Consider the following 24759-nt stretch of genomic DNA (forward strand, 5'->3'; position numbering starts at 1 on the left):
AAGGGATTTGATTTTGCTATGAGGTCAGATATTTACCAACAGAAACAAACAGACGGACCTCAAAAGTCACTCCTGGCATCAAGACTAACGTATCAACAACACGATGTCTATGAGATGGAAACACTGTCGGGACTGACGAGTACGGAAACACTCGTGTTGGGGAGGCCCTGGTTTTGTAGGAACAATACGGGGAGCATGACGAGAGAAGCTGCACAATCATACCTCTGATGCAAAATTGCTGAACGTGCAGCTTTTCTACTCACAATTTCCACATTTTGAAAACCACAGCGCTCCGTGTAACTTATCTATTACTTTGACCATGTGATGGCATGTTTAAACAAAAGAGAGATACTGTTACAATACAAAATGGCAGGGAGGGAACATTAGGGCTCGATGTTTTAAGGAATGCGTAAACAAAAAAAGAACGCCATCTGAAAGCTGCATGAAAAGACTGTGGAGAAATACAGTCAGTGGACACGATACACACTCATGTACAGTTATTCAACACTGTGCCGCTCACGTGTCCGTTTTGGTGGGCTGAAGTACGCCAGCTCGAAATGTTAAACAAGCCTGAGACAACAATGACGAGGTTTCAGATGAGAAGTGTGAACGGCGTTACGGACAACACTGTTTCATCGTCGGCGGTTGGTTATGTAACATCGCAGACACACTCACACTCGGGAGTAAATGTTTTCCTCAAAAAACCTTTTGCAACATTTGCATGTTTCTTATTCGCTGTGTTGACGGCTGACACGGCCAGCCAAAGTTTAAAGGATAAGTTCACCCTAAAATGAAAGTTCAGGCATAAACTGATCACTGCCACACTGAGAAGTTTCGTAGTGGACACCACATTTCTTTAACAGTGTAGCATCATTCTCCCAAACAACTTAAGCAGATGAGGATTTGTTTTAAAATGCACGTTAACTTCAGGAGACGTCTCAGTAACACAACACACTGACGTTATCATGTTAAATCTGTCATTTCTTCTCATTCCGTTGATGATTTCAGTTGTTTCTTTTTTAAAAATATTTTCATCTATAATTCTTACATATTACAACTTTAAATAATTAGTGTACACACCAAGTGGTGCGTGACACAACAGCAATGGCTCTCAGGGTCCCAGAGCTGAACAATAATAAGACTTGTGGCCTGAGGTGGCCTCTGTGAACTGCAACATGTATCCAACCTTTGTTGTATGTCTTTCTCTCTCTGTCTCTCCCCTCGTTTAACATCATTTTCTCTACTTTACACTAAAAAGGCATAAAATGCCACAAAAATTATTAAAATATGGAATGAAATACGACATCTAACAACGCTGGAGAGAAGAAGAAAAAAACAGCAGTTGTGGAAGAAGTTCTGGTGAGGTGCAGGTATTAATAAATTGTTCACTGGTTTGCATTAGGAAAAAAAAACAAGTTTCATACACTATAAGGTTAAATACAAGACAGAATTTAATTTACATAAGTGTTAAAAAAGAAATGTAAAAAGACCAGAAAGACACTACATGATGATTAGCAGTCATACCTGAAGAAAATGACAAGAAGGGAACCACAGTGGCTGAGGCTCCAATTTGTAGGACATTACAGTCCTGAGTTACCACCAGTAATGCACACATTCTGCGTCTGACCTTTTGGTATCACTGTTGTGTTATTCAATAATATTTTAATTGGTAAAAAAAAATGTGTTCTTCCTGATTTATAGTGACACATGAAAAATAATTACTTAAAACAAAGTTCCATTAAATATAAAGGCTTGTTAAGAAGAGACAAATATCACAGTGATATAACGACCATACCAGTCTACTCAGTAGGACAAAAACAGAAGCAGAAAATACCAACCGAGATCGCCCTCTCAGTGTGGGACACACCAACATTAAGTCACACTCAAACATACTGAACATCTACACATCAAATGAAGCAGAGGAGAAAAGCACTACTTATAAAAATGAGCGATGACGCATCTTCTGTTTTATACCAAAATCAGTATAGTGATCTATTGAATCTGGTGGATTTTACCTGAGTGGATTACATTCTGCTGCTTTCCTCATATGGCTCATGGTTGCCCTCTCCAGGATGAAGAGGGGACATCTAATTTGTACTGCTCTGACAATTTGTGACGCCCACATGAACATTACGACACTAGTTCTCGACACTGACATGATATTTGAAAAAAGAAGACGTTGTTTGATGACAGAAAGATTTTCGTGGACTACACAGCTACTGGATGGACGAGGGCTGGAGCTGCCACCGGTGCAGCAGGAGGGGATGCTTTGCCTTTGTAGCCCAGTGACAGGATGTGTTTCTGCAGGTGTGTGATCCACTGCTCCTGAACTGACAGAGGTCCATGAAACACCTCTTCACAGAACCTGAACAGCGGCACAGAGAAGGGAGCAAATCGTTATTGTTGGTTTGTTGTCAAGTCAACCCATCAAACATTCAGTTAGTCCCTCTTGCTTCCAATCAAGTAACAGCAATCAGTCATCTTATCCTACATCGTCTGACCGTGTCACAACATGGATATGTTATGGCTTTTATTTTTTTTTTATTTAAAAACATTCAAGATCTAGTGGATCATTTTTCACTTTTATACTCGGTAAATCTTGTATCTTTGGAAAGTTTGGGATCTCCACTAAAATCAAAATAAAGTTCTGTGGTTTTGGTTTTGGTTTTGGTTGCACAGCATGAAATTGTAAAGGACGACCCGGTGGAAGGCTGCTGCATGTCATGTGGCTAAGATCGTTAAGCATTTTACTAAGTCAAGAATGATGTTTCGAGGGCGTGTGTGGCCTAGTGGTCTGTGACGTGGACACTGACTATGTTTACATGTGCACAAATATCCCACTTTTTCTCCCCTCGATATGACAGTATTTTCTGAATCCGAATGAATTTGAAATGTGGGACATTTCCTTCAAGTTTTAGGAACATTATAAAGGCATGTGCATTCACGATATGCATCCGGGTAATGAAGCAGTGTTTTTTTTTTTTTTAATCATTATTTGATCACTTGATTGACTTCAATGTTTATCCATCTCCATCAGATAAATGACAACTGACACTGTGAGACTATTGGTTTGCCACAGTGACGGAGGAGAAAATCACCACAGCATATCGGAAATGTCTGGCCGCCTCCATTTTCATAGAGGCCATCGACGGCAACTAATGAACTCTGTTTCAAGGGTTGGTGGCTGAAAACAAAGTGTGGGGCTGAAAAGCGGAAACCAGGACTGAGCCTTGGATATCCACATGTTTCGGAACCGGGGCAATTATCGAAGTGCCGTCCTTTTCAAGAAGGCGGTTAAGTGAATAAAAGAGGGAGTCTGCGTGTAAACAGGAATATTATTAGAATATTCTTTTCATGTTAACAGCTTTGTAGGAAAATTGTTTATTTGTTTATCTATTTGTACGGGGGTAATTTTCTGTGCATGTAAATGTAGCCACTGAGAGCCCACATCTCCTGTTAGAACCCAGCAGGCGACTTGTTGTCACCTCATTCCCTGTCAGCTCTACCAAATTAATGAGTAATATAAAAAAAACATTATCTTCATTACCTGCTAATGCATGCTGCTGCTTTTCTTTTCCACAGACACAACCCCTACTGGTCTATTTTTAAGTGAATTAAATGGGAATTTGATGATATACTGTGCAGACTGACCGGCACTTGAGGGAGTAGACTTTGCCCACCAGTTTGACCAGCGGTGTTAGTGGGGGCTTTGGCAGCAGAGCGGGAATGCTGCCTGACCGTGATGGTTGCTGGGAATTTTCTCCCCGTGCAGGCACTACATATTTCGGTGGATGGACCCCTGAAACCACACAGACAGGTATTGGAGAAAGTTAAAAATATAAAAGTACAGTGTTGTAGAGTTACAGTGCATCTGTGTGCAGCTATCCTTCATTTCTCACCTCTTGGGGAGCGCACGCCGGGGTCGCCGTGGGCAGACCGTACGTGGCCTTGTGACTGCCTGGAGGAGCCGGCACCAGGGGGCTTCAGACTGCTGCCGGACACAGAGTCAGAGTCGGTGGACAGAGAGGGCGAAGCAGTGGTTCTCTGGGACTGAAGGAAAATTCATGTACAACAACTCAGAATTAATATTGCTTATAGCTTGTTTGTTTATGTCCAAATCTGAATAGCTGGGAGCACATTTCGAAAACGCAGCCCACCTTCTTGATGTAGAGGTCTCCCATACGGTAGCGTCGGGTTATTGCTGCTACCTTGGCTGGGTCCCTGCGGATCAACTCACTGAGGAGTTCGATTGGCGATGTCGCTCCATCTGCCTTCCACTCAATGATTCCCAGCTGTCGGAGGTGGGCCCGAGCGTGACTCGCCAGGGCCTTGCGGTTTTCAAAATCAAACCCGCAAAGCTCGCAGGATGTGTCTAAGACAAGAGGACAAGAACAGATTACCAGTGACAGATTAGAGAGATCTGGGAATGGGGTTGTGATTGTTATAACTGTGTAAAAAATGTGATTTGCCGTGTATTCCCATGAGTTTAACCTGTTTGATCCTGGCTACCTCAGTGAGTGATCTCATCTCATCTAACAGAAGAGGAGGAGCTCCGTTTTGCTGATAAGGTCAACGTAAAATGAATGCCTTACTGTGCTCTTCTTTATGGCACCAGGACAGTGTTTGTGAGAAAGATTTAAGACATGTTCAATGTTCAGTGGTGTGAGTCACCATTATATAACAACATGATTGTCAAACGTCATAAATTGTTTGACTATTACTTTATAGTGGTAATAATAATGTCTCACCTGTGTGCGAGGCCCCACCCTTGCCAGACGGGGATTTCTCTTTCATGGAATAATCGAGAGGAGAGCTGCAGGGTTTGTTGGCCGATTCCCCAGACTGGAGGCTGTCCAGGGACCTTTTGGAGCTTTGTAGGGTCCACGAAGCTTTGCCTGATGACCCACTAGCCACAGACTCTTTCCTGTCCTCTGAGCCATGCATCATGACCTCTTTGAGGAGATCGATTGGGGATGTTTTGATGGACCAGGTGAGGCCGAGCTGGCGCAGATGGGCACGGGCGTGGCACGACAGGGCTTTGCGGGTGTCAAACAGCTGGCCGCAGAAATCACAGAGGACTGTTGGTGGGGACTGTACATCTGTGGAGGACTCTGAGAAATGGTGGAGGTAGAATTAAGAGGTTACATCCAAACTTTGGTGTACATACACAAGCTGTGTAATGAAAAAATGCAAAACATAAGTGGTGTATAACAACTGCTGAGAGTATGAATCCAAAATTAACTCAAGGGGAGAAAGTAGGAGAATGATATGGAACCAAACAACTAATTTAGATTAGTTAGGCTCTCTGCTTTACCTGTATTTAGAATTGCAATGATTAGTTGATAAATATAAAATGAATAGCAACTATTTCGATAATCGATTATTCAGTTTTAGGCAAAAATGACAAACATTTGCTGGTTCCAGCTTATTAAATGTGAGAATTTGCTGCTTCTCTGTGTCATTTATGAAAGTAAATAAAGAGTCTTTGGTTTTTGGACTTTAGCACATTTTTTGGATATTCTACGGACTAAATTAATTGGTAAACTAATCCCATAGATTCATAGATAATAAAAAATATTGTAAATTGCAGCCCTACCTGCATTAGGAGCCTTGGAACCCACAGCAGCAGCAGGCGACTTCTGTGCAAGAGAGTTGCTTTCCATGCTTGATCCCTGCGGGTGAACAAACACCTCAATCTCCAAAGGCTCTGGCTTGGGCTTCCTATGAAGGGGGTCCACAGCCAGCCGAAAGCCTTTCTTAGCCTTTGGGGCTCTCTTAAATGGAGACTGAGAAGTGGACTTTGCAGGGCTTGGAGAGAGGTAGGAGGTTCGCGATTGGCCTGGAATAGGAGACAGAGCCCGCGCTGCAGATGAGCTGGTTGCACCCTTAGTTTTGGGGGAGCGTACAGCTTCTAGCACGCCACTGCTGACCAGTTCCTGCAAGGTGTCGATTGCAGAGCTTTTCCCGGGCAGGTCAACCATCCCGAGATGATTCAGGTGAGACCGTGCGTGGCATGCCAGGCCTTTACGATTCTCAAACTTCTCCCCGCACAGAATACAGGTAGAGTCCTCTGATGTTTTAGGTCTTTTGCTGGGCGGAGAGGACAGACTGGAGGGTCGTTTGGAGGAGGTTTTAGGAGGATTGCTTGAGGTTAGCTCCTCCGATCGCTCACTGTTGATTGGCTTAAGGTCCTCTTCCTCCATGATCCGGTATAGAAGATCGATGGGGCTGCCCTTGATCTCACTGTCAGCTACCCCAATGTGGCGCAGATGGGCACGAGCATGACTGGACAGGCCTTTACGCGTCTCATACCAGCAGCCACAGAGTTGGCAGACGTGGACCTCATTATTGGTGTCTAAAGAAAATGAGTAAAAGGTGCACAGTTACACCGAGACAATACCATCATGTAGCTTGACAAAAACAACAGTGTTACATTAATTGATTTCAGGCCTGACTATAATCACGAGGTACCTGGGTGTTAAATCTCTGTGTTGCGCAAACTGCTACTTCCCTCAGTACTTTCAACATTTCCTTTAAATATCTATTCAGAATCCAGCCATACCTAAGGTGATGGGGCGGTCAGTCTCAAGCGGCGCCCACAGTGGCTTTGTTGGTGTTTGCTCCAAGCCGGATGAACTGCTGTCTTCACTCACTCTAGACTCAACCAGCCTCGGTCCGGAGGGAGACGAGGGAAGGAGAGGCGCTGCTGACTCTTTCAGTCTGGCTGGAGATCCCTGATCCATCTTGGCCGGAGTCGTCACGACTCTACTCCCTGCTTTGTACGAGGCACTCTTGTCCTCTGGTTCTGAAGGCGTCTCGGTCTTCTGCTGGGATGGTTTTTTGAGAGCTGCCGGCCCAGCTGAAGAAGAGTCTGCTTTGAAATTGGGGAGGCAGCCATCTCTCTCCCGGATGAGCTGGTAGAGGAGGTCGATGGGGGCTCCGCTGCTTTCGGACACCGTCACGCCGAGCTGTCGCAGGTGTAGGCGGGCATGGCTGGAGAGCCCTCTGCGTGTCTCAAAGTACGTCCCACAGACCTCACACATGACTGGCTGTGGGGTTGCTGCTGGGAAGTTCAAATGGTGGTTTACATTACAAATTGAATGGGGGAACTTCAGTCACCGTCTATAGCCAAGAAGAAGAAAAGGTCTCCAACTTTTTTTTATAATAAACAAACAAACAAACAAACAAACATCAATTATACTAACTGAGGTCTTGCCATTTGCTCCAATACTTTTGCTTATGTAAAGATTTGATCATTTATGTGATATTTTGGCAATGAACAAAAATAAGTGGGGATGGACCAGTCCAACTTCGTATCCAGATATGAACTTTAACTTATCATCCAATACTATTTCTCTCTTTCTTCACAATTTGAAATCTGCACGTCTCTATCACACTTTCTGGAATTCACTAGGATCCGTTTCAGTATGGTAAAAATGAGGCCACAGATTGCTGAGGCCCTAAATACTGAGGAGGTGGCCCACCATGACGAAAAATGATTGAATGTACCAGCTAAAACATTTGCACAACAACATTATCAAAGAAAATGTGTTTAATGTGGATCGTTCACATCTGGAAGGGAGGTTCATTCCCCACTGAAGTGTTATACACAACTGAATGCATATGGTACATCGGATATACTTGTATAGTACATTAAATTGAACACAAAATAAGGCTCTGTTTTGTTAAAAGCAAAAGAAAATCTCTTTAACAATCCCATCCACTCTGACACTATGTTTGAGCTCTTATCACAGTGTATGACCGATGACATACCATTGACAAGGATAGACAGCACATGCTTTTCTAACAATGTAACTAGAAATAATGTAATTATTGGAAACACAATTACAGTGTATAGTGTCTCTCACCTTGTGACTCCATGGTTGCTGATGATGTTGAGGGCTTATTTTGAGGGGTGAAAAAGTTGACCTCCTTTAGATCCTGTGTATCCGAGTGAAAGAGGGTGATATAAATTAAAAACTTAACTCTGGTTTCAACATTAAAGATGGCGGCACTCTTTCCAGGAAAGGGGCTAGTTTTTTTTCTTTTAGATGTTTACATTTGGCGTGTTTGTTATATAATTGTTGATCAGAGGGGAAATCCTTCAGTAAATTGTCTAAAGATGGCATTAGCGCTACGTGTACACACCTTTGTCACCTAGCGACAAAAAGTAGCCTCTTAAGAAATATCTTACACGTTTGGATGACTGCTTGCATTCACTGTAGACTTCCCGATTACTATTTGTGTAACATCACAAGTCAATATACCAAGTATACAATTGTAAGTGGCTGAAGCATCAGTTAAATTAAAGGTTTCAAAGACAACTAAGCTCGTAACGTTATACCTCTGTTGCACCCTTTGTTTTGCTAAGGAAGCAAGCTAACGTTAGCTGCATGCTAGCTCAAACTTCATTGCCTTTTATCGAAATAGCGACGAGACACACATCCTTCGCCCTGTCATGGACACTTCACTGCAATTGCCAATTACATATAAAAGTTATTTTACCGAAAAGCCCGGACAGTCAGCTCCAGAACATCAGTTTCACTGCTGCTGACAAGAATGACGGAAGTTCACATAGTCTCTATGCAGCATTCTTTCAAAATAAAAGCCCAGAGGCTGTCATGCCTGAGCTTTTAGGTGACCAAGTGTGCCATCCAGTGATTATCTAGAAAAAGTATTATAGTAGTTCCTTTTACATATTTTATTATTAAAAAATAAAAATAAAATAAATCAACACTCATTTGTTTTATAGCAACATGAGCTGGTCATAATTCCGTGTCATTTATTATTAAATGTTAGTATTTAGGTGCTTTTGTCTTTCAACATGTAACAAATTACAACATATTTATATTTAATAGAACCCTAAAGGTCTCAATTTTTTTTCCTATCCACTCATCACTAAACCCTGATTAATACATTTCATTGTATTTCATGTCACCATTTCCTCAGTCTCAGTGCCAGGTTTTGGCGGATAAAAAAAACCCAAAACAAAACAAAAAACATTTCTTGTTCTGCTTTACTGATTTTGATCATTTGTTTTCAAACTCCCCATAATGAGTCAAATCGTGTTGTAGAAATGCAGTGCCAGTGAAATGCAGGTGGACTGCTTTTCAGAACCTGGTGCCTACCACAATTACCGACAAGGCAACTTTGCACTGAGTGACATCACTGGAAGCAATTCATCAAATTACATGGAGCCACAAAAAGCTTTAAACTACTTTTCACATTTGGTGTTTTCCCCGAGGCCTCCACAATAACACACTCTAATGTGTTAAAATGGTGGAGTTAGTTACCCTTTAGTAATTGTGGAAAAACTGCAATATTGGGACTCAATATGAATATGTTTTGACAGTTGTATGTCCTGTTGGGTATTTCAGTCCATAATAACAATAGTCACAAGTTATGATATTTCCTTCTATAGATACAAAATAGGTACAAAAGACACAATCTAATTTCATGATTTCATTTTTACTTTGAAGGACGTATGTTTGACTTCCGGAGGCTACAGCTAGCTCTGCCTACTTCTTGCACGCAGCCGTCCTCCTTTGAGTGTTCTCCTCCTGCCAGCAGCAAACCTCCGCTCTGCCAACTTCTCCTTGCCGTTACTTGAAGACAGGTGAGTCAGAAATTACATGTTTGTGGGGTTCCTTTTCTGTCGGAAGTTAACAGTATGTCTGCACGGCTCGGCCAGGAGTAGCAACTATTTATCCTTGAAAAGGAGGACGACAAGGAAAACCGGTTTCCAACATAAAGCTAACGTTAAGCTAACCAGGCAGTGCGGGTCACTTGCTCCTCTCCTTCTTAAGTATTTGGGCCTGTTTCTGGCTCTTTCTTTGTCCCTGTGCTGCAGCCTGCAGCAGCTCTGGACAATGCCCCCACCCTGTTGGACTTGAAATGTAATGCTTTGAGCAACACTGCTGAACTTTGACCGACCAATGTGTGGCACTCTCTCTGTAGCTAAATCATTCAAGACGACAAAGGATTATTGCCTTTGTCTTAGTTTTTTTTTTTTATTTATTTTTTTTTTATTTTGTTTAAACTTATGACAAATACAGATTTTCTCCTTAATGTGCTCGTTGATCATTAATCCGCATACTGGAGCTATTTAAAAGACTAAACACGTAATGGACGCTGTGAAGGCCTGGTTGGACCAGTATTATGTATAATTGATAACTTCTGCATTTCTATATAATTGCAAAGGTTTAAACTGCAGTCTTGTTTTTTAATAGAAACATGGTCATCCATCTTATAAAAACATGTGCATATGTCCAACAAGTATTCTTTTATTGGTTTGTGCCTATCATGGTTATGTAAGCTTCTTAACAGGCTATTGTTCCCTGCAGGCTGAACATGACTTGCATGTGACTTTACGTGGTTTGCCTAACTGAACATGCTTTTGAGCAGTGCACCAATTATCAGTGTGCTTCAAACACAGGGTGGTTACGCCTCAAGCACTTGGTCTCTTTTGGTATAAGAGCCACGTTTATTCTTCGGCTGATGATGCCTTAGGGTTTCACTGCTATCAGAGCTCCAGGTTGTGCCCCCCAGTCTCTAGCTGGCTGAAATGATCTATGAGCATCAGGAATGTTCCAGTAACTAGCTATATGTGCTATTTCTGTCTCTCAGTTGTTTGCCACCAATAACCATGTCCGCTGGAAATGCAAAGATTGGCCAACCCGCCCCAGACTTCAGCGCCACAGCTGTAGTGAATGGACAGTTCAAGGACATCAAGCTGTCAGACTACAAAGGTAATGAAGAGTTATTTCTCATAGGTTTTGTACACAAATATTAATAAAGGTATTTACAACTTTGTCTTACTACTACTACCACTTCTTTGGTTTCTAATGTGGGTTAACCAGAATCAATGCCTACCTCATTTTATTCCTCCTGTGCTCTTCAGGGAAGTATGTGGTCTTCTTCTTCTACCCCCTGGACTTCACATTTGTGTGCCCCACTGAGATCGTGGCCTTCAGCGACAGGGCGGACGAGTTCCGTAGTGCTGGCTGTGAGGTTATCGGCTGCTCCGTAGACTCTCACTTCAGTCATTTGGCATGGTGAGAATTCCTCCAAACTGGAAGGAAATAATGACTAGACTTACTGTAATTTGCGTTACTGTGTGCTGTGGGAAAAATGATGTCCCTGCAGCAGACGTGTGTCAGCAAGTTGAGTTAGCAAAGCTGCCTTTTCTTTTACTCTTTGCGACAGGTAGCAGTGTTCTGTAGAAACATTTAAATGTCAGATGAGAACTCAGGTTAGATTATAAACTTGCTGAGATCAGGATGTCCTTCTTGGTAATATTAAATTATTCTGTTTAAAAATGAAGGTTTTTGGTAGATGTGAAACAACATCCGCCCCAGTTTATCAGTTTATCTCTTCTCACTGTGCTGCTTCTGCATAGTCTTGATAAGTTCTGAGTACTGTTATACTGAGAAATGGTAAACGGTCCCTTAAACAAACTGCACTTTCTCAAAGAAATCAAAAGCCGAGAGGCATTCGACTGACATTATGAATTACTCAGCACAGTTCTGGAGGCGTGGTGTATTGTTTAAGGGCTTGAATGTTACATTTGACAAATTCTGTGTGAATCTCACCTCAGATTGGCCATGATTTGACCTTCTAATTTATTAAAAAATTGTTTTGCATTTAATCTGTCCTGAGGATTTTTAATTATTTGAAATAATGTATGGTATATCAAGTTAAGAATAATGGTATTGAAGGTGGTTGTGTTTTTTTAGTTTTTTGCTCTTTGTGCAACACTGAATGGGTTTTAATTTGCCAACCCAATTGTAATTTTCATCCTTCAGGATCAACACACCACGGAAGCAGGGAGGTCTGGGTCCCATGAAAATCCCCCTGGTGGCAGACCTCACCAAGACCATCTCCAAAGACTACGGTGTGCTGAAGGAGGACGACGGCATTGCATACAGGTGAGACAGCTGAGATCACCGTCTTGTGGGAACTTGCTAGAATGTAATACTTGCTCTGCTCTATGATTACCACCATAATGACTGAGTGTAAGCACTGACTGAGTGTGGAGGGACAAAAGGGCGAAGATGTAATTTTGTGCAATACTGTAACCATCACTTTTGCCTCTCAGGGGCCTGTTTGTGATTGACGACAAGGGCATCTTGAGGCAGATCACCATCAATGACTTGCCTGTTGGTCGCTCTGTGGATGAGACTCTGCGCCTTGTCCAGGCCTTCCAGCACACCGACAAACATGGAGAAGGTGAGTAAAATCCATCAAAATATAAGTTGGAAGTTGCAGAGTTATTGAGATGTCTGCTGTAGAGATGTCAGCCTTCTCTTGAATATAACAGGACTAGTTGGCACTTGGTTTGTGGTGCTCAGAGTGCCAGAAAGGACATTTGGAAAAACTTGAGAACAATGGGCCTCATTCACCAATATCTTCTTAAGAATCTTCTTAGATTCTTTCTTAAGTTGTTCTTAAGAGGTTCCTTAAGAAAACCCTACGTCAGATTCACCAACTCGTTCGTAAGCCTCAGAATTGTTCGCAGCTGTGTTCTTACATTGATGAAAGCCGCAGGAGCAATATATATGCCATTGTTTTGCGGGCCTTGGATAGAGAAGTGCCACGTATAAATAGGGTCGGGGGGTTACTAATTGATGGCATGTTTCCAATTTACTTGATTTATCTTAAATCATTGGCACATTTAATTTATTTTAGAATTTAAATTATTTGTAAATGACCAAAAATATGAAATAAATAAATAAATGAATAAATATGACAGAATTATCACTGTAATATTGCATTTTATTGAACTACACAAGAGGAGAAAACACAACCATGCCAACATTTCGGCACTGAAATGTGCATAAGAGTACTCCTGAGTGTTCGTAGGATTTGTTCTTGCCTAAGAAAAAATCCTAGATAAGAAAAAATTCATGAATGCCACAATCTCATAAAATCTTCGTAAGTGGGACTTAAGAACAAATTTGTTCGTAAGAACGGTTCATGAATGAGGCCCAATGTTTCTTTCCATAAATTCTAACGTGGTTACTCAGGTTGCTCACAGATGTTTTGTGAGCATTTTCATGATATATTCCTCCTTCTGCGTGGAGATGATCATAGAAAGAAAATAGTTCCTATATGATTTAATTAACAATGAACATCACACTCCAGTATTACATGCAAATAGTCAATCCATGTCTTTTTCTTTCTTTCTTTCTTTCTTTTTTTTTTTTTAGCTCTTTTAATATAAACATAATGTTTGTAGCTTAAGCATCTGCTAATTCAGTCATCAGCAACTGATAAATACTTAAATGCTGCATGTTTTGCAGGTGTTTGTTTTTTAATTTAAATGTATCATTTACTGTAATTTGTAACTGTAATTTTAGATACTATGCACAGCACATGTATAATGAATGAGAAAATGATAATTGTACCCGTAGCTGGAAACTGATTTGGCAGTTAGTTTGTAGAAAGGGCCTTGCGTTGCTGGCCTTCCTTTGTGGGTATTTGCACATGTACCTGTTTTTCCTCAGTGTATGTAAAGTTCAAAGTCTGTCACTGGCACCTTGTAATGAACTTTGTTCTTTTCTCCCTCCCCTTACAGTGTGCCCTGCTGGCTGGAAACCTGGCAGCGACACCATCATCCCTGATGTTGAGAAGAGCAAAACCTTCTTCTCCAAGCAGTAAATGTGAAGGTCTTCGAGCTGACTTCCTAACCGTAGCACTTGCCTTCGGATGAGGTGTCCCTGTAAAGCAGTATCTCATGGCGTCCAATCTAATATATTGAACCCAACAAAATGCCAGAACTTGTTAGATGCATCCTTTGTTGCAAAGCTTATCTTTGTACGTCCAGTCTACAATTGGTGGGGCGACCTCATAGTCTCAAGCACTGAAAGTATAGTTTTGTTCGTTTTTTCAGAAAAAGTATCAATATTTTTCCTTGCTGTATTGAATCATTTGCTACCATCTTTATTAAAACAGTGGAAAAATTGTGACCAAGTGTGTTTTTGTTTGACAAACATCAAGACTTATGTAAAGTCATTCTAGTTGCGTCCTCTAGGTGGAGCCATAAACCTTCCTGTATCTGTTCTAGGTACGTGTTTGTGTGTAACTTCTCAACTTGAAATCATAATGCGAACAGACATTTTTGGAATTACCTTGGTGTACAAGTCCTGGGCCCTGTGCCTGGCTGAGGCTCTGAGTACGTCACAGGGCTGGGAAGTCTTTGTTAATGTCGGAATTATTGTGGTTTGATTCAGCAGAACAATGTAACATTGCCAAACGTCACTGTAGCTCGTTGGGAAAGATTGGATTGCTGGATTTGATCTAACACAGACCTTTATGAGTGTCGCAACAGAGGAGAATAGACATCCATATGTATTCCGTTATGTTTTTAAATCCTTTTTCAGAGTAATAATCGCATTTATTCCACTTATTCCCATTGGATAATGACACCTAAGTAACCACAGTCCATGTTTTATTAACTGAAGGTTAACACAGTGAGAATATTAATCCCTTTTGTGTCAAAGTTTATACAATTTCTAATTATTTCCATTACATGTGAATTCTACTTTTCCACCTGTACTCTCGTATTTCTGCCACCGTGTTTGCCTCCGAGTCTTATCACACAGACTGTTCTCATGTTTTTGTGGAACTTTTTTCTAACCATTTTTCCTGTACTAGCGCTCTCGCGACTTGTTTTGGGAAACTGAAAGCAGAATGGGGAAACTCCCTTTAACTCTACTGAGCCACTCATTGACAAACCTGTTCATTTACACACACTCGCACTGTGGTGTGAAGGGGGCGTGATGGGGAGAGCGCAGCACTTCTGACGGGCAGTGTAGGAGGGAGTTCCCGGAAACCTTTTCGTGATGTGACGTTTGCCAGCAAAACTGACCATATATGGACTGACGTATGTACGTCAATACGGAAACTATCCTACGCTGGGACGTCAGCAACGTCAAGTAACTGCTGCCGCTACAAATTATAACTGCTGACCGGCGAGAACTTTGATAACAGTGTGGTGATGTTAACGAGAATAATACGTCGTAAGAGATGACGTTGTGAAATACACATGACCTGAATAAGAAGCAACAACACATTTCTCAGTTTCATAAATTCATTTACTTAAATATATACTGTACAAGTAATAAAAAAAACAGGTTCGCCAGGCTCAACCTGACAAACACAAATAACTTACATAAGAATGACTCACAAATAAAGTAAAATGTAAACAGGCAAAGCCAAGACGACACTTTTAATAACTTGTTCAAAAATGCCCGAAGTGTTTTAGTCTTGTGTGATTTCTGTCTGGCTGCTTTTCTTTCAGCCAAAGAAACCTCAATTGGTCCAGTTCTTTCTCTGTGTAAAGACATTGTTCATTGTGTTGTCAGTGCAGTTATTGTCCAGTGTTTTTCAAAGTGCATTTTCGTTCTTCAATAAGACTTGACTTTGGGCGCTAACATGAGCTGACAGCCACTGCTCACGTGTGTCATGACTTTCTGTTTGAGTTGGGCCACCTGCTCGCGCAGCAGAGAGGCCGTGTTTGACAGTCCGGCGTTGTCTGTTTTCAACACCTTCACCTTGTCCTCCAGACGAGAGATGCGCTCCAGCTTGCGCCTCCGACACTTGGAGGCTGCGAGCCGGTTCCTCAGCCTCTTGCGCTCCGCTTTGACGCGCTCCTGGTTCTCCATGTCGATGGGGGACATCGGCGGAGACCCGCCTTCGCTGCTCTGCATGTCGGGGACTGTCTGCGGCTCCTCCTTCAACCCGCCGAACCGCTGCGAGTGGATGCCCAGGCCGGGCAGGGAGTGCTGGAAGTGGTGAGATCCGTGCGCAACGGCCTGGGGGTGCTGGTGGTACTGGTGGTGCGGCAGGTAGCTGATGGTGGTGGAGGGATAGCTGGCTCCGGAGGACAGGCTGGGGTTCGTGGCGCAGCTGCCCAGGGTGGTGTACTCCAGCGGTTCTGGCTGCATGGAGGAGCCGAACACGGAGGCTGGAGCCGAGCAGGCGACTCCACCGGTGCCGATGGAGACGTTTGGAGGAGCCATCTGGTTCATCTTGTGCAGGTCGTCCAACGCTTTAACAAAGCCGTCAGCAAAGCCCTCCTGCTCCTCGGTGATGCCCCGGTTGTAGAGGAAATGGGCAGGTGTCGGCGTGGTAGTAATGACCCCGTTGCTGTTCTGGATGATCAGTCGCTCCAGTTCAGGAGAGGCGAGCTTCAGGGAGCCCACGTCCTGCGTCCCCGCCGAATAGAAATCACTGTCGGCGCGCAGGTGCTGTTGTGACTTGAAGTTTGAGTTCCGATATGAGTCGGAGAAGTTCAAGTTCATATTCTGCTTTAGCAGCTTGTAGTCGGGCAGGGCAGCGCCTGGATGGCCATAAGCAGAGAGAAACGAGTCGTCATAAAAAGGCTGTTCCATTATTGTGGACATATTTCAAATTCAGACAGTCAAATACAAGAGTGCGCTGCAAAAGATGCTGCTTGGACACCGAGGCTTCAGTGTCCCAAATGATTGAATCCAGAGCACAAAGTCCCGCTGTATTATTCTACTGAAGATCAAATCTATCAAAAAAAAAAAAGAAAAAAAAAAACAGAGCAAAACTTCCAAAATAGTGGAACTGTACTGTACCAAGTCGTCGATTTGTACCTTTAGTGGGATTCAAAGCGGAGTCCAGTGACTAATTCAGATGTTTTCAATCCGCTCGTGAGTAGGAGTCTTTCTGTTTGTTCTGTCTTTTCTTTCCTGCTCTGAGTGTGAGCTTCGCTTGTTTCCTCCTTCATGTGAGGCGCCCGCTGCGCTCCGCTCGCTTTATACGACACGCGCTGAGACCAGGCTGCTGATTGGTTGTTTTTCCTTTGTAGTCCCTGCCTCCGGGGTGTCAAGCAGATCGATGACGTTGTTGCCAGGAACAAGGAGTAAACAAGACGAGGCCTATCGGCGTGGGGGAAAACTCAAAAGCAGGTACACTAAAATACCTCAAGTTCACATCCGCACCGCTTGTTATTTATCAACACGTCGGTTTAAACGTGTCGCACGGCTCGAACAACACAGGGTGCTTTTTTCCAACTTCACGGGGACACCCAGACCACTCCAACAACCACTTTGCCCCTCAAATCCCGACACAATCCTATGGGTAAGGATATATAGTCTGCTGCTGAGTCACGCCAGCCAACTGATATCGGCCAGCCCATATTTGGATATCCCGGCGCACCGGTTCCTCCCTGACAGGAGCGGGAAGCCTATCCCATCCTGGCGCGCCTCCAGCTCCTCGGGATGTGGGAGGCGGAGGAGGCGCACCGCTGCCCTCCTTCAGCCCCGCAGGCAGGGAGAGGATGGAGAGGTGGCGTAAAAAGTCTTGGGCGTGATGTCCTCAGAAAATGCACGAAACACAATAGGTGTCTGGCCGAGGCAAACATCTGTTCGCTCACGGTGATCAGACAGAACTATGTGGTCATGTGATTAACAAAAACAGCATTTAAAGATAATAATCAGGTGAGGAGGAGATACGGAAGGAGTGTTGCTCGCCAAAAAACAAAAAAAAAAACAACCGCTGTAATTAATTTTTTAGGAGTGAGGTAATTGTGTCATTAAAAATTAAGAAGTGGTAGAGGCTAATGACTAACTGGACCTGACTCCAGCCAGTCGGTAGTTCTGTTTTCTCCTCCTCTACTTCACTGTTTTTTTTATATATATATATATTTGTATTAAGCGCACTGAACCTGAAACGTTACTATAGGAATAACGGGAGCGTAAACAGATAACAGAGCCTTGGAGGTATGCGAGGGTAAAGACATGTCCCCCTGAACTGAACACCTGTTTGATAGAAAAGACGTCTTTGTTTCCTCTGTATGGTAATGACCCCTGAATCACTTCCCAGAGGCCCGTGCGCCCACGCACGTTCTTATCGTCTAGTTCGACTTTTCCAACCTCCCGTTTATACCTATCCTCAGGTCACATGTGTGTGCGTCTGTGGTTTGTTTCTCATTATGGCAGCGCCTGATCCATCAATGTTGTTTTTTTAAGCCAACCCATATTTAAAAATGTAGTAATGTGACTGGAGGATACAGTTCTTCTTAATTGATCTTGGAGATTAAATTAAAGGAATTATTCACCCAACACTGACAGCCATGATGATCTCACTCTCTGTATCATAAAGAACCTAAGCTCTCCCAGACTACTGAATATAAAGGGAGCATCACAGAGTTTTAACTGGGCAATCAGTCTGCAGTGTTTATGCGCAGATAACTCGAGAGATCTCAGTGAGGGCATTTCACCATTTAGGGATGTGAAAAGTCGACCCTGTGGGTTTTAAAGATGTACTCCAACAATTAAGTATCGTGCTGTCATACATTAGTGAGCCTTACAAGAGACAACTAAAAAAAGAATGGACAGAATCAGGGGAGCAGAAGCTGAGATATCTGAACTTTTTTGTCCATAGTAAAGCTCCAGAAAATTCTTAGTCCTACATTTCCCATGATGCAGTTTAATAGCATATTTCTTTAGATGCAGAGTGCCTCCAAAAGGCCCACTTTTCTCAAACTCTGCACCACTCAGTTTGTACACACATGACAAAAAGAATCCTCAGGTAGGGCTAGGCGCTATGACCTGAAAATAATGTTATGATATTTTTATGTATCTCAGTGTTTTCAAATCTTCTCGAAAGCACTTCACAAGAGTGAGGACTGGGCAACACAAAGCGAAATAAGTGCGACAGTATTTTAGGAATGACTGTGGGTGCTTTCACAAAATATTAACTGAATGAGACTTCTGATAAATAATCATCAGTAAACAGTCTGGTGAGTTCAGAAAAGTTCGAAAAGACAACACTCATGCCACTTCAACATATAACAATATCCAAAATCTAGGATGATATAAAGCCTAAAGTCATGATAATGATACAATGTCAATACATCGCCCAGCTCTACTCTCAAGCCAAGGCTGAGAATACCCTGATGACCTCACTTTGACATCATCAGGGATATTTTCCAGTCTTGACAAAGCCCCATGCAGAGCCACAGATGAAATTATACCTGTGTTTTCACAGGCTGAGCAGTACTCCAGTACAGTGAGTTTGGTGGAGTGGCCCTTTAATGGGTGTTTGTCGGCTATCTGGTTGTGTTAAGTTGTCCCAAAACATTTTACTCTTCTTTTTAAACTCTTCTTTTAAAGTTTAAATTGGGTTTTTGCTCATATAATGTGATAGGCTTGACCTTTGAGCCTGGTGTTCCAGTTTGCATGTGTTTTCTGTAACGTTGCAGGCATTAAGCAATTTATTTGGAATATGTGAGGCAACATCAGCCTGTGCACTTCCTCAGCGTGTGGGAGTGGGAGGCAGCAGTTTGGCCAGCTGCTGTGCACTGGTCAGTTGGGCCGAGGCTCCTCCCACTGAACGGTCTTCTTGCGTGTAGGTCAGGCCTCCTGTCATTGAGGAGAAACTTCAGGGGAAACAGAGAAACAGAAGTTGTTTCAGGGAAACAGAGTGAAGTATCAGTCAGTGGTCAGTTCCAGTTTCACTGACCTCATCCACCAGCTAAAGGTCACTATATTGCTTTGAGTTATTATAAAACTGTCACCACTTATTGCACGCGGCTCAATACTGATAAATGTTTGCTTTAGATTAGATGATAAATAAATTACTCATTGGTAGGGCTGCAACTCATTACTATTTTCATGATTGATTGGAGGTGTATTAAGTAACAATATTAGTCTAAAACATAAAAAAAAACTAGCTAAAATTAGAAAGACTTCTATGCATGGTGTTCCCTCCAGCAGTCCAAAGCTCTTGCTAGCGGTGCAAACACCAACACCCACAAGGTAGCGGAGCTAGCTGCACTGCTAATTGAGTGAATAGACAATGACTGCATTTTCATATTTGGGTGAACTTTTCCTGAAACATTTCAGTGTTTGGTCAATGAAATGTCAAAAAATTCTCAAAAAAAAATGCTCATTAAATGCTTATTAAAATAGTTGGTGGGGCGCGCATTAGCTCAGTTGGTAGAGCAGGCGTCCCATGTACAGAGGCTTTGTCCTCGCCGCAGCAGCCCCGGCTTCAAGTCCCAGCCGAGGGCCCTTCGCTGCATGTCACCCCCCTTCTCTCTAATCCTGTTTCCTGTCATCTCTGAAGCTGTCCTATCAATAAGCCATACAAAGGCAAAACCTCATATGCATGAAATAAGAAAATAAATAAATAAATTGGTGTTGGTGATGAGTTAGTGATTCCTTTTCTTTCAGTTGACTAATTGATTAATTGACTAATCATTACAAATCTGTAGCTTAATGATGTGATTTATAAATGGTCGGATGCTGTATTCTGTGAGAGTCTCATCCCTTAAGCCTGATTGAGTGAGGAACAGTAAAAAGGTCTTCTGGCGCTAAAATTCGCCTGCACTAGAAACTCCACTATGGAATCTTTACATGTGACTTTCCTTTTTGAGGCCCTTAATTGGCTCTGAGGCTCTGAACAATTTCCTTGCTCGCATGCACATGATTATATGGGGCTGTGCACCAAAATTCAGAGAAGCACAGTTCAAACACCTCATACATGCAATTCTGTCACTGTCTCTGAGCCCTGGTGTGATTCAGGTTGACAGATATGGCGAACGAGGAACAAAAGAAGCATAAATAGCTGAAATAAGAAAAAAATAATCATGAAAGCAGCAAGGGGCATATAGGCGCCTGTGGCTGAACCATAAAAAGGCACCTTTTCTGTTCTTCATTGGCGATGAGTTCTTCACAGGCCTAAATGGTAATGGCCAGCTGTGCCCTGGAGAGAGACCGAAGGCTCTGATGAGGTGAACTGTGGGAGGCAGAAGCCTGTGCCGGTATGCATGAGAGAAAATAATTACATTTGTCACAGACTTTACAAAGGTGTCATTTATAAGAAAGTCCTCAATGCCAACCTGACACGTATACTTGTTCAGTTATGAATCATGCTTCCAAATTTTTTATTTTACTGAGAAATCAATTATCTGGAACCTGCCAGGCCTTGCTGACGGAGCTGATATAACCACAGTGTGAGTTGAATCACTAAATTGTTCGGTAATTATTTAAGTCAGACTGAGCTTAAAGGAAATAAGTGGGAGTTCAGTGAAAATAGTGATTTGGAGTTTTAAAGTACGCTAAAAGAATCGTAATGCTTTCAATTCACTGGGCCGGATCCCGTCTGGTGTTGTCCTCGCTGTCTAATTACTTCGCTCACTTCAAATACAAAACTTAAGTCAGAAAAGGACAAATCTGAGGAATGCCTCAAAGCTGCTGATGTTCATTTGGCCTTCATCCCAACGCTAACTCCCTCCTGTCCTTCATGCCTCCCACCGCAACCTCCACAGCTCATTCAGGCTCTAAAACACTGGCCGGCTTTATTAAATGAACCAGAAGTAACGCCTCTCCTGCGTCTTTGGCAAGGTCTTCCACGCTGGAAGCTCGATGACCTGGAAGCGGCCTGTAGGTGTGGTGAGTCAGGTAGGGGTGTTCGCCAGGGCAAAAAGCTGGCTGTCCCCCCGAGGAGCGGACAGCTCACTCCCTCACACATCATATTAAAGCAGAGGACTTAATACGCTCCTTAAAGATTGTGTGGGTCACTTAAATTAACGCTAACAAGCATTTCCTCTTTTCCCCCGCTCCTCCACGAACTGAGCCCCCATGCCTGCACCAAAAGCCTGCTTCTTCCTCTTCCCCCTCTTCGTTATTTGGCTGCCCGTGGGAAATTGAACCGCCTTGTGCATGTAATCGCTTTAATGAAGGCATGTTTAATCAGCATATTCTTCGTCTGTAGCTCGCAGATAGTGCCAAGGAGCCTTGTAGCGACGAGAGACCTTTAGCACAAGACAGGATGATTGCTGGGGCCAAATGAGTGTGGCAGGAAAAGACAGTCGGACTCAGCTGTCCCCCTGGGCTGATGTAACGCATATGGAGCTGTCCTTCCCACTTCCCCTCCATCTACACGGATGCTTAAACTCCCTGTCACTCTGCCAGTCTGTAAAGAAGGCAAACAGCAGGAAGTGGGGGGTTTAATTAGGTCTAATCTGATTTTACATGCCCATTTGGTTTATTAATTGAGCTGGCTCGTGTTGCCTCTTTTTTTTTTTTTTTTTTTTTTTGAAAAAGACGAAAATGTGAACTTCACATTATGAGTGGGGGATGAAACTGTGGTGTTAAATGTGAGGTTATTGGTATTCTTATGATATATTTCAGTCAACACTATTTGAGTCTGCAATCTTCTTTGTCTTGTTAGTATTAATTACATTACAGTTTATAGTCACACTAGCAAGCGTTTGAGGGTTTTTTCTTGGGAAAGCAGTCATTTAACGTGTAACAATAGAAATCTGGATACAATGTCAGGGGTCAAGCCTGGTTCATTCCTATGAAAGCTACCCAGTGGCACATGAAGCCGTTAAAAATTAGACTTCCCGGGGAAAGAAATACCCGCATCTGCCATTTGTGTGGTTGATAGAGCATGTACACCAGAGACTCAGCTAACTCCTGGTTTAGCCCCCCGCTTAACCTAAATAGGGATAAAATATTTAGTCTTGTGGCTTTTTCAGACTTTCAAAATGTTATCAGTCCAAATGGCTCACATACTGGTAGTGAAACAAATCAAAAATGTACTGAGTGATTGACACACATTTCATAAATTAAGCTTAGGGGGAAAAAAACATATTTTGGGGCCCCAGTGCAGCACATGATCTAATAACACGATTTGGCCACTACGCAAAGTTGTCTTGAAAGCCTGGTTCTGTTCCTGGAGGCTTGATAGCAGTGCTTTCAACTAAATGCTAATGCTAGCCTGTCAACATTCTCTCAAAGACAAAGTAGTTTAGCAAGTGTTTGGACAAATTGAAACTTTGACATTGCTAGTAACAGTAGATGATACTTTGGTGATCCCCTGACTTTAATCTGATTCTGATTTCTGTAAAGTAAACTGGATGCATCCTCTGGGGATCATGACTGTCTATACAAAACTTCATGATAATCCAACCAACAGTTGTTCGGTTATTTCAACAACCAAACAAAAAGACATTGCTGTCCCAAGAGCTGTGCAGCTCGTGTGGCAAGAACCCAGTTTTATTTTATTACAATTATTAAATCTGCAAATGTGCATCTATGAGCTTAATACAGTCATTAAAGTGAGCTGCTTCCTGATAAATAACAGAAGAAACTTAGTTTTTTATGGCTTTTGGGAAAAGTGCCCGAGGTGGATAAGCGCTACAATTAAAAAAAGAACAGGCGCAAAGGTCCCAGAAAGGTCATAGACTTGCTTAAAATGAACATAACAGTAAAGCGACGGAGGTGAGTAAGAAGCCAAACAATCCCTTCTCTGCAAACGCACCCAAACAGGACACATCATACATTTGTTCTGAAACTATGAGGGCTGATATCCTGTAAGTGACTAAAAGGTTGCTCACAGTTCTGTGACATAGTCTATAGTGTAGTTTAACCGTGGCACATATGAGCCCTTATCATTATAAATACAATTAAATACCCATATAACTCACATAAAACATGATATCTTATCAGGCAGCGTAGCACCATCTGGGCCTTTCATTTGTTTTACACCTCATTAAGCTACACAAAGCTCCAGTGGAGTCAGATTTGTTCAAGGACTCGTGGATCAGGAAGAAGAGGTGGGATGTGTTGCGGATGTTTGATTCCTCTGTCAGACGCTGGCCAAGAGTTCCTCTTTGTGTGTGCAAATAGGAGAAGTGAATGTGAGGTGGCAGGAGGCCAGGAGGTGGAGGATTTGGGTACACCGCATTTTCATTTCCTCAATAAGTTGCGGTAATGGACCAGCTGTGGTGCCGGTGGGGCAACGGCAAACTTGAAAAGAATCAAGTCAGGGATTGTTTCTAACGGACGCCGGGGGTTCCACAGACACACATCAGAAATGAATTTCAATATGATCTGTATATTCAGATCTGTATTGAGGAGGTCCACATGCTTTGCAAACTAGTCCTCCAATAGGACAAGTAGACCAGCGGCTCTTTACACGGTGTTTGATATGGATGCTTATTTAAAAGTACTTCCACTGCCACCTTGATTCCTCTTGATAAGTCTGATACCTATAAGATACGTGTTACTGTTAAGTGATGAGACTTTGTTTAAAGTCCCTTGATTTAAGTCACCAAAGTCTGTCTGAGGTTGTCTGAGTATCTTGAGAGCTTATGTGAATAAAGAAGTATAAAGCATGTAAAAAAAAAGAAAGACATCTGTACAAAAGCCAATAAATCAAGCGATACACTTGAGTCATCATTGGTCGGGTCTGAGGTCTGACTAGAAGTTGGAAAAATCATGAGAAAAATCTGTGGGTGTGAGGGTTCCAAAGAAGTGAGCTAACCAGACCTCTGTAGCCCAGTTCTTCACCCATGCTGGAGGCTTGCGGCTTGAGGCATCATTAGACGCCACTAACACAACACACATTTCCAAGTAACTGTAGAGTCGCACTCCGGTTTAAGTAGGCGCTGTGCTCTGACGAGGAAAAAAATTGCGTGGAATAACAGATCTTTCGCTCTGCTTCAGTGATTGCGGCCCCTTTATATAAAAAAAAAATAATAATAAGTTTTTGTCAGATAACATTTATCTTTGAAAGCAATTTTATGTGCAACTATTTTACAATAGAAAAACCAAAATCATCAAAATAATTGTGATGGTACACTGACACTGTGAGGTTTTTGCTATTCTTATAGCAATAAGAATAGCAATTAACAGAGTTTCCTGATGGACAGATAGCTTTAGTTGTTCCTAAAGTCACCGCCAACAACTGCTAACTGTAGCTGACGTTAGCTCG

General features: G+C 42.6%; 3 protein-coding genes across 5 annotated transcripts; 1 reads left to right on the forward strand and 2 right to left on the reverse strand.

The window, feature by feature from the left end:
* Positions 1-1428: 1428 nt before the first annotated feature.
* Positions 1429-8606, reverse strand: LOC115592492 (protein Wiz-like). Of its 2 annotated transcripts, none has more exons than XM_030435325.1 (9): positions 8506-8606; positions 7869-7941; positions 6563-7060; positions 5597-6355; positions 4749-5111; positions 4158-4372; positions 3900-4050; positions 3652-3799; positions 1429-2365 (listed from the first exon to the last, which is right to left on the reverse strand). In XM_030435325.1, the coding sequence occupies exons 2-9, from the start codon at positions 7879-7881 to the stop codon at positions 2209-2211; spliced, it is 2304 nt and encodes a 767-aa protein (XP_030291185.1). In that variant the 5' UTR covers positions 7882-7941; positions 8506-8606; the 3' UTR covers positions 1429-2208. The 2 variants fall into 2 exon arrangements, with proteins under 2 accessions (XP_030291185.1, XP_030291176.1); XM_030435316.1 differs by having other exon boundaries at positions 6563-7063.
* An 865-nt stretch (positions 8607-9471) lies between these two features.
* On the forward strand, positions 9472-13967 carry prdx2 (peroxiredoxin 2). Its single transcript, XM_030428230.1, has 6 exons — positions 9472-9616; positions 10627-10748; positions 10901-11054; positions 11805-11927; positions 12098-12228; positions 13577-13967. The coding sequence occupies exons 2-6, from the start codon at positions 10646-10648 to the stop codon at positions 13657-13659; spliced, it is 594 nt and encodes a 197-aa protein (XP_030284090.1). The 5' UTR covers positions 9472-9616; positions 10627-10645; the 3' UTR covers positions 13660-13967.
* Positions 13968-15077: 1110 nt separating this feature from the next.
* On the reverse strand, positions 15078-17079 carry LOC115587986 (transcription factor jun-B-like). Of its 2 annotated transcripts, XM_030428217.1 has the most exons (2): positions 16623-17075; positions 15078-16342 (listed from the first exon to the last, which is right to left on the reverse strand). In XM_030428217.1, exon 2 carries the CDS (start codon positions 16302-16304, stop codon positions 15408-15410), a length of 897 nt encoding a protein of 298 aa, XP_030284077.1. In that variant the 5' UTR covers positions 16305-16342; positions 16623-17075; the 3' UTR covers positions 15078-15407. The 2 variants fall into 2 exon arrangements, with proteins under 2 accessions (XP_030284077.1, XP_030284067.1); XM_030428207.1 differs by having other exon boundaries at positions 15078-17079.
* Positions 17080-24759: the final 7680 nt, after the last annotated feature.

The sequence above is a fragment of the Sparus aurata genome, chromosome 1 (genome assembly GCF_900880675.1).
Source record: "Sparus aurata chromosome 1, fSpaAur1.1, whole genome shotgun sequence".
NCBI lineage: Eukaryota > Metazoa > Chordata > Actinopteri > Spariformes > Sparidae > Sparus > Sparus aurata.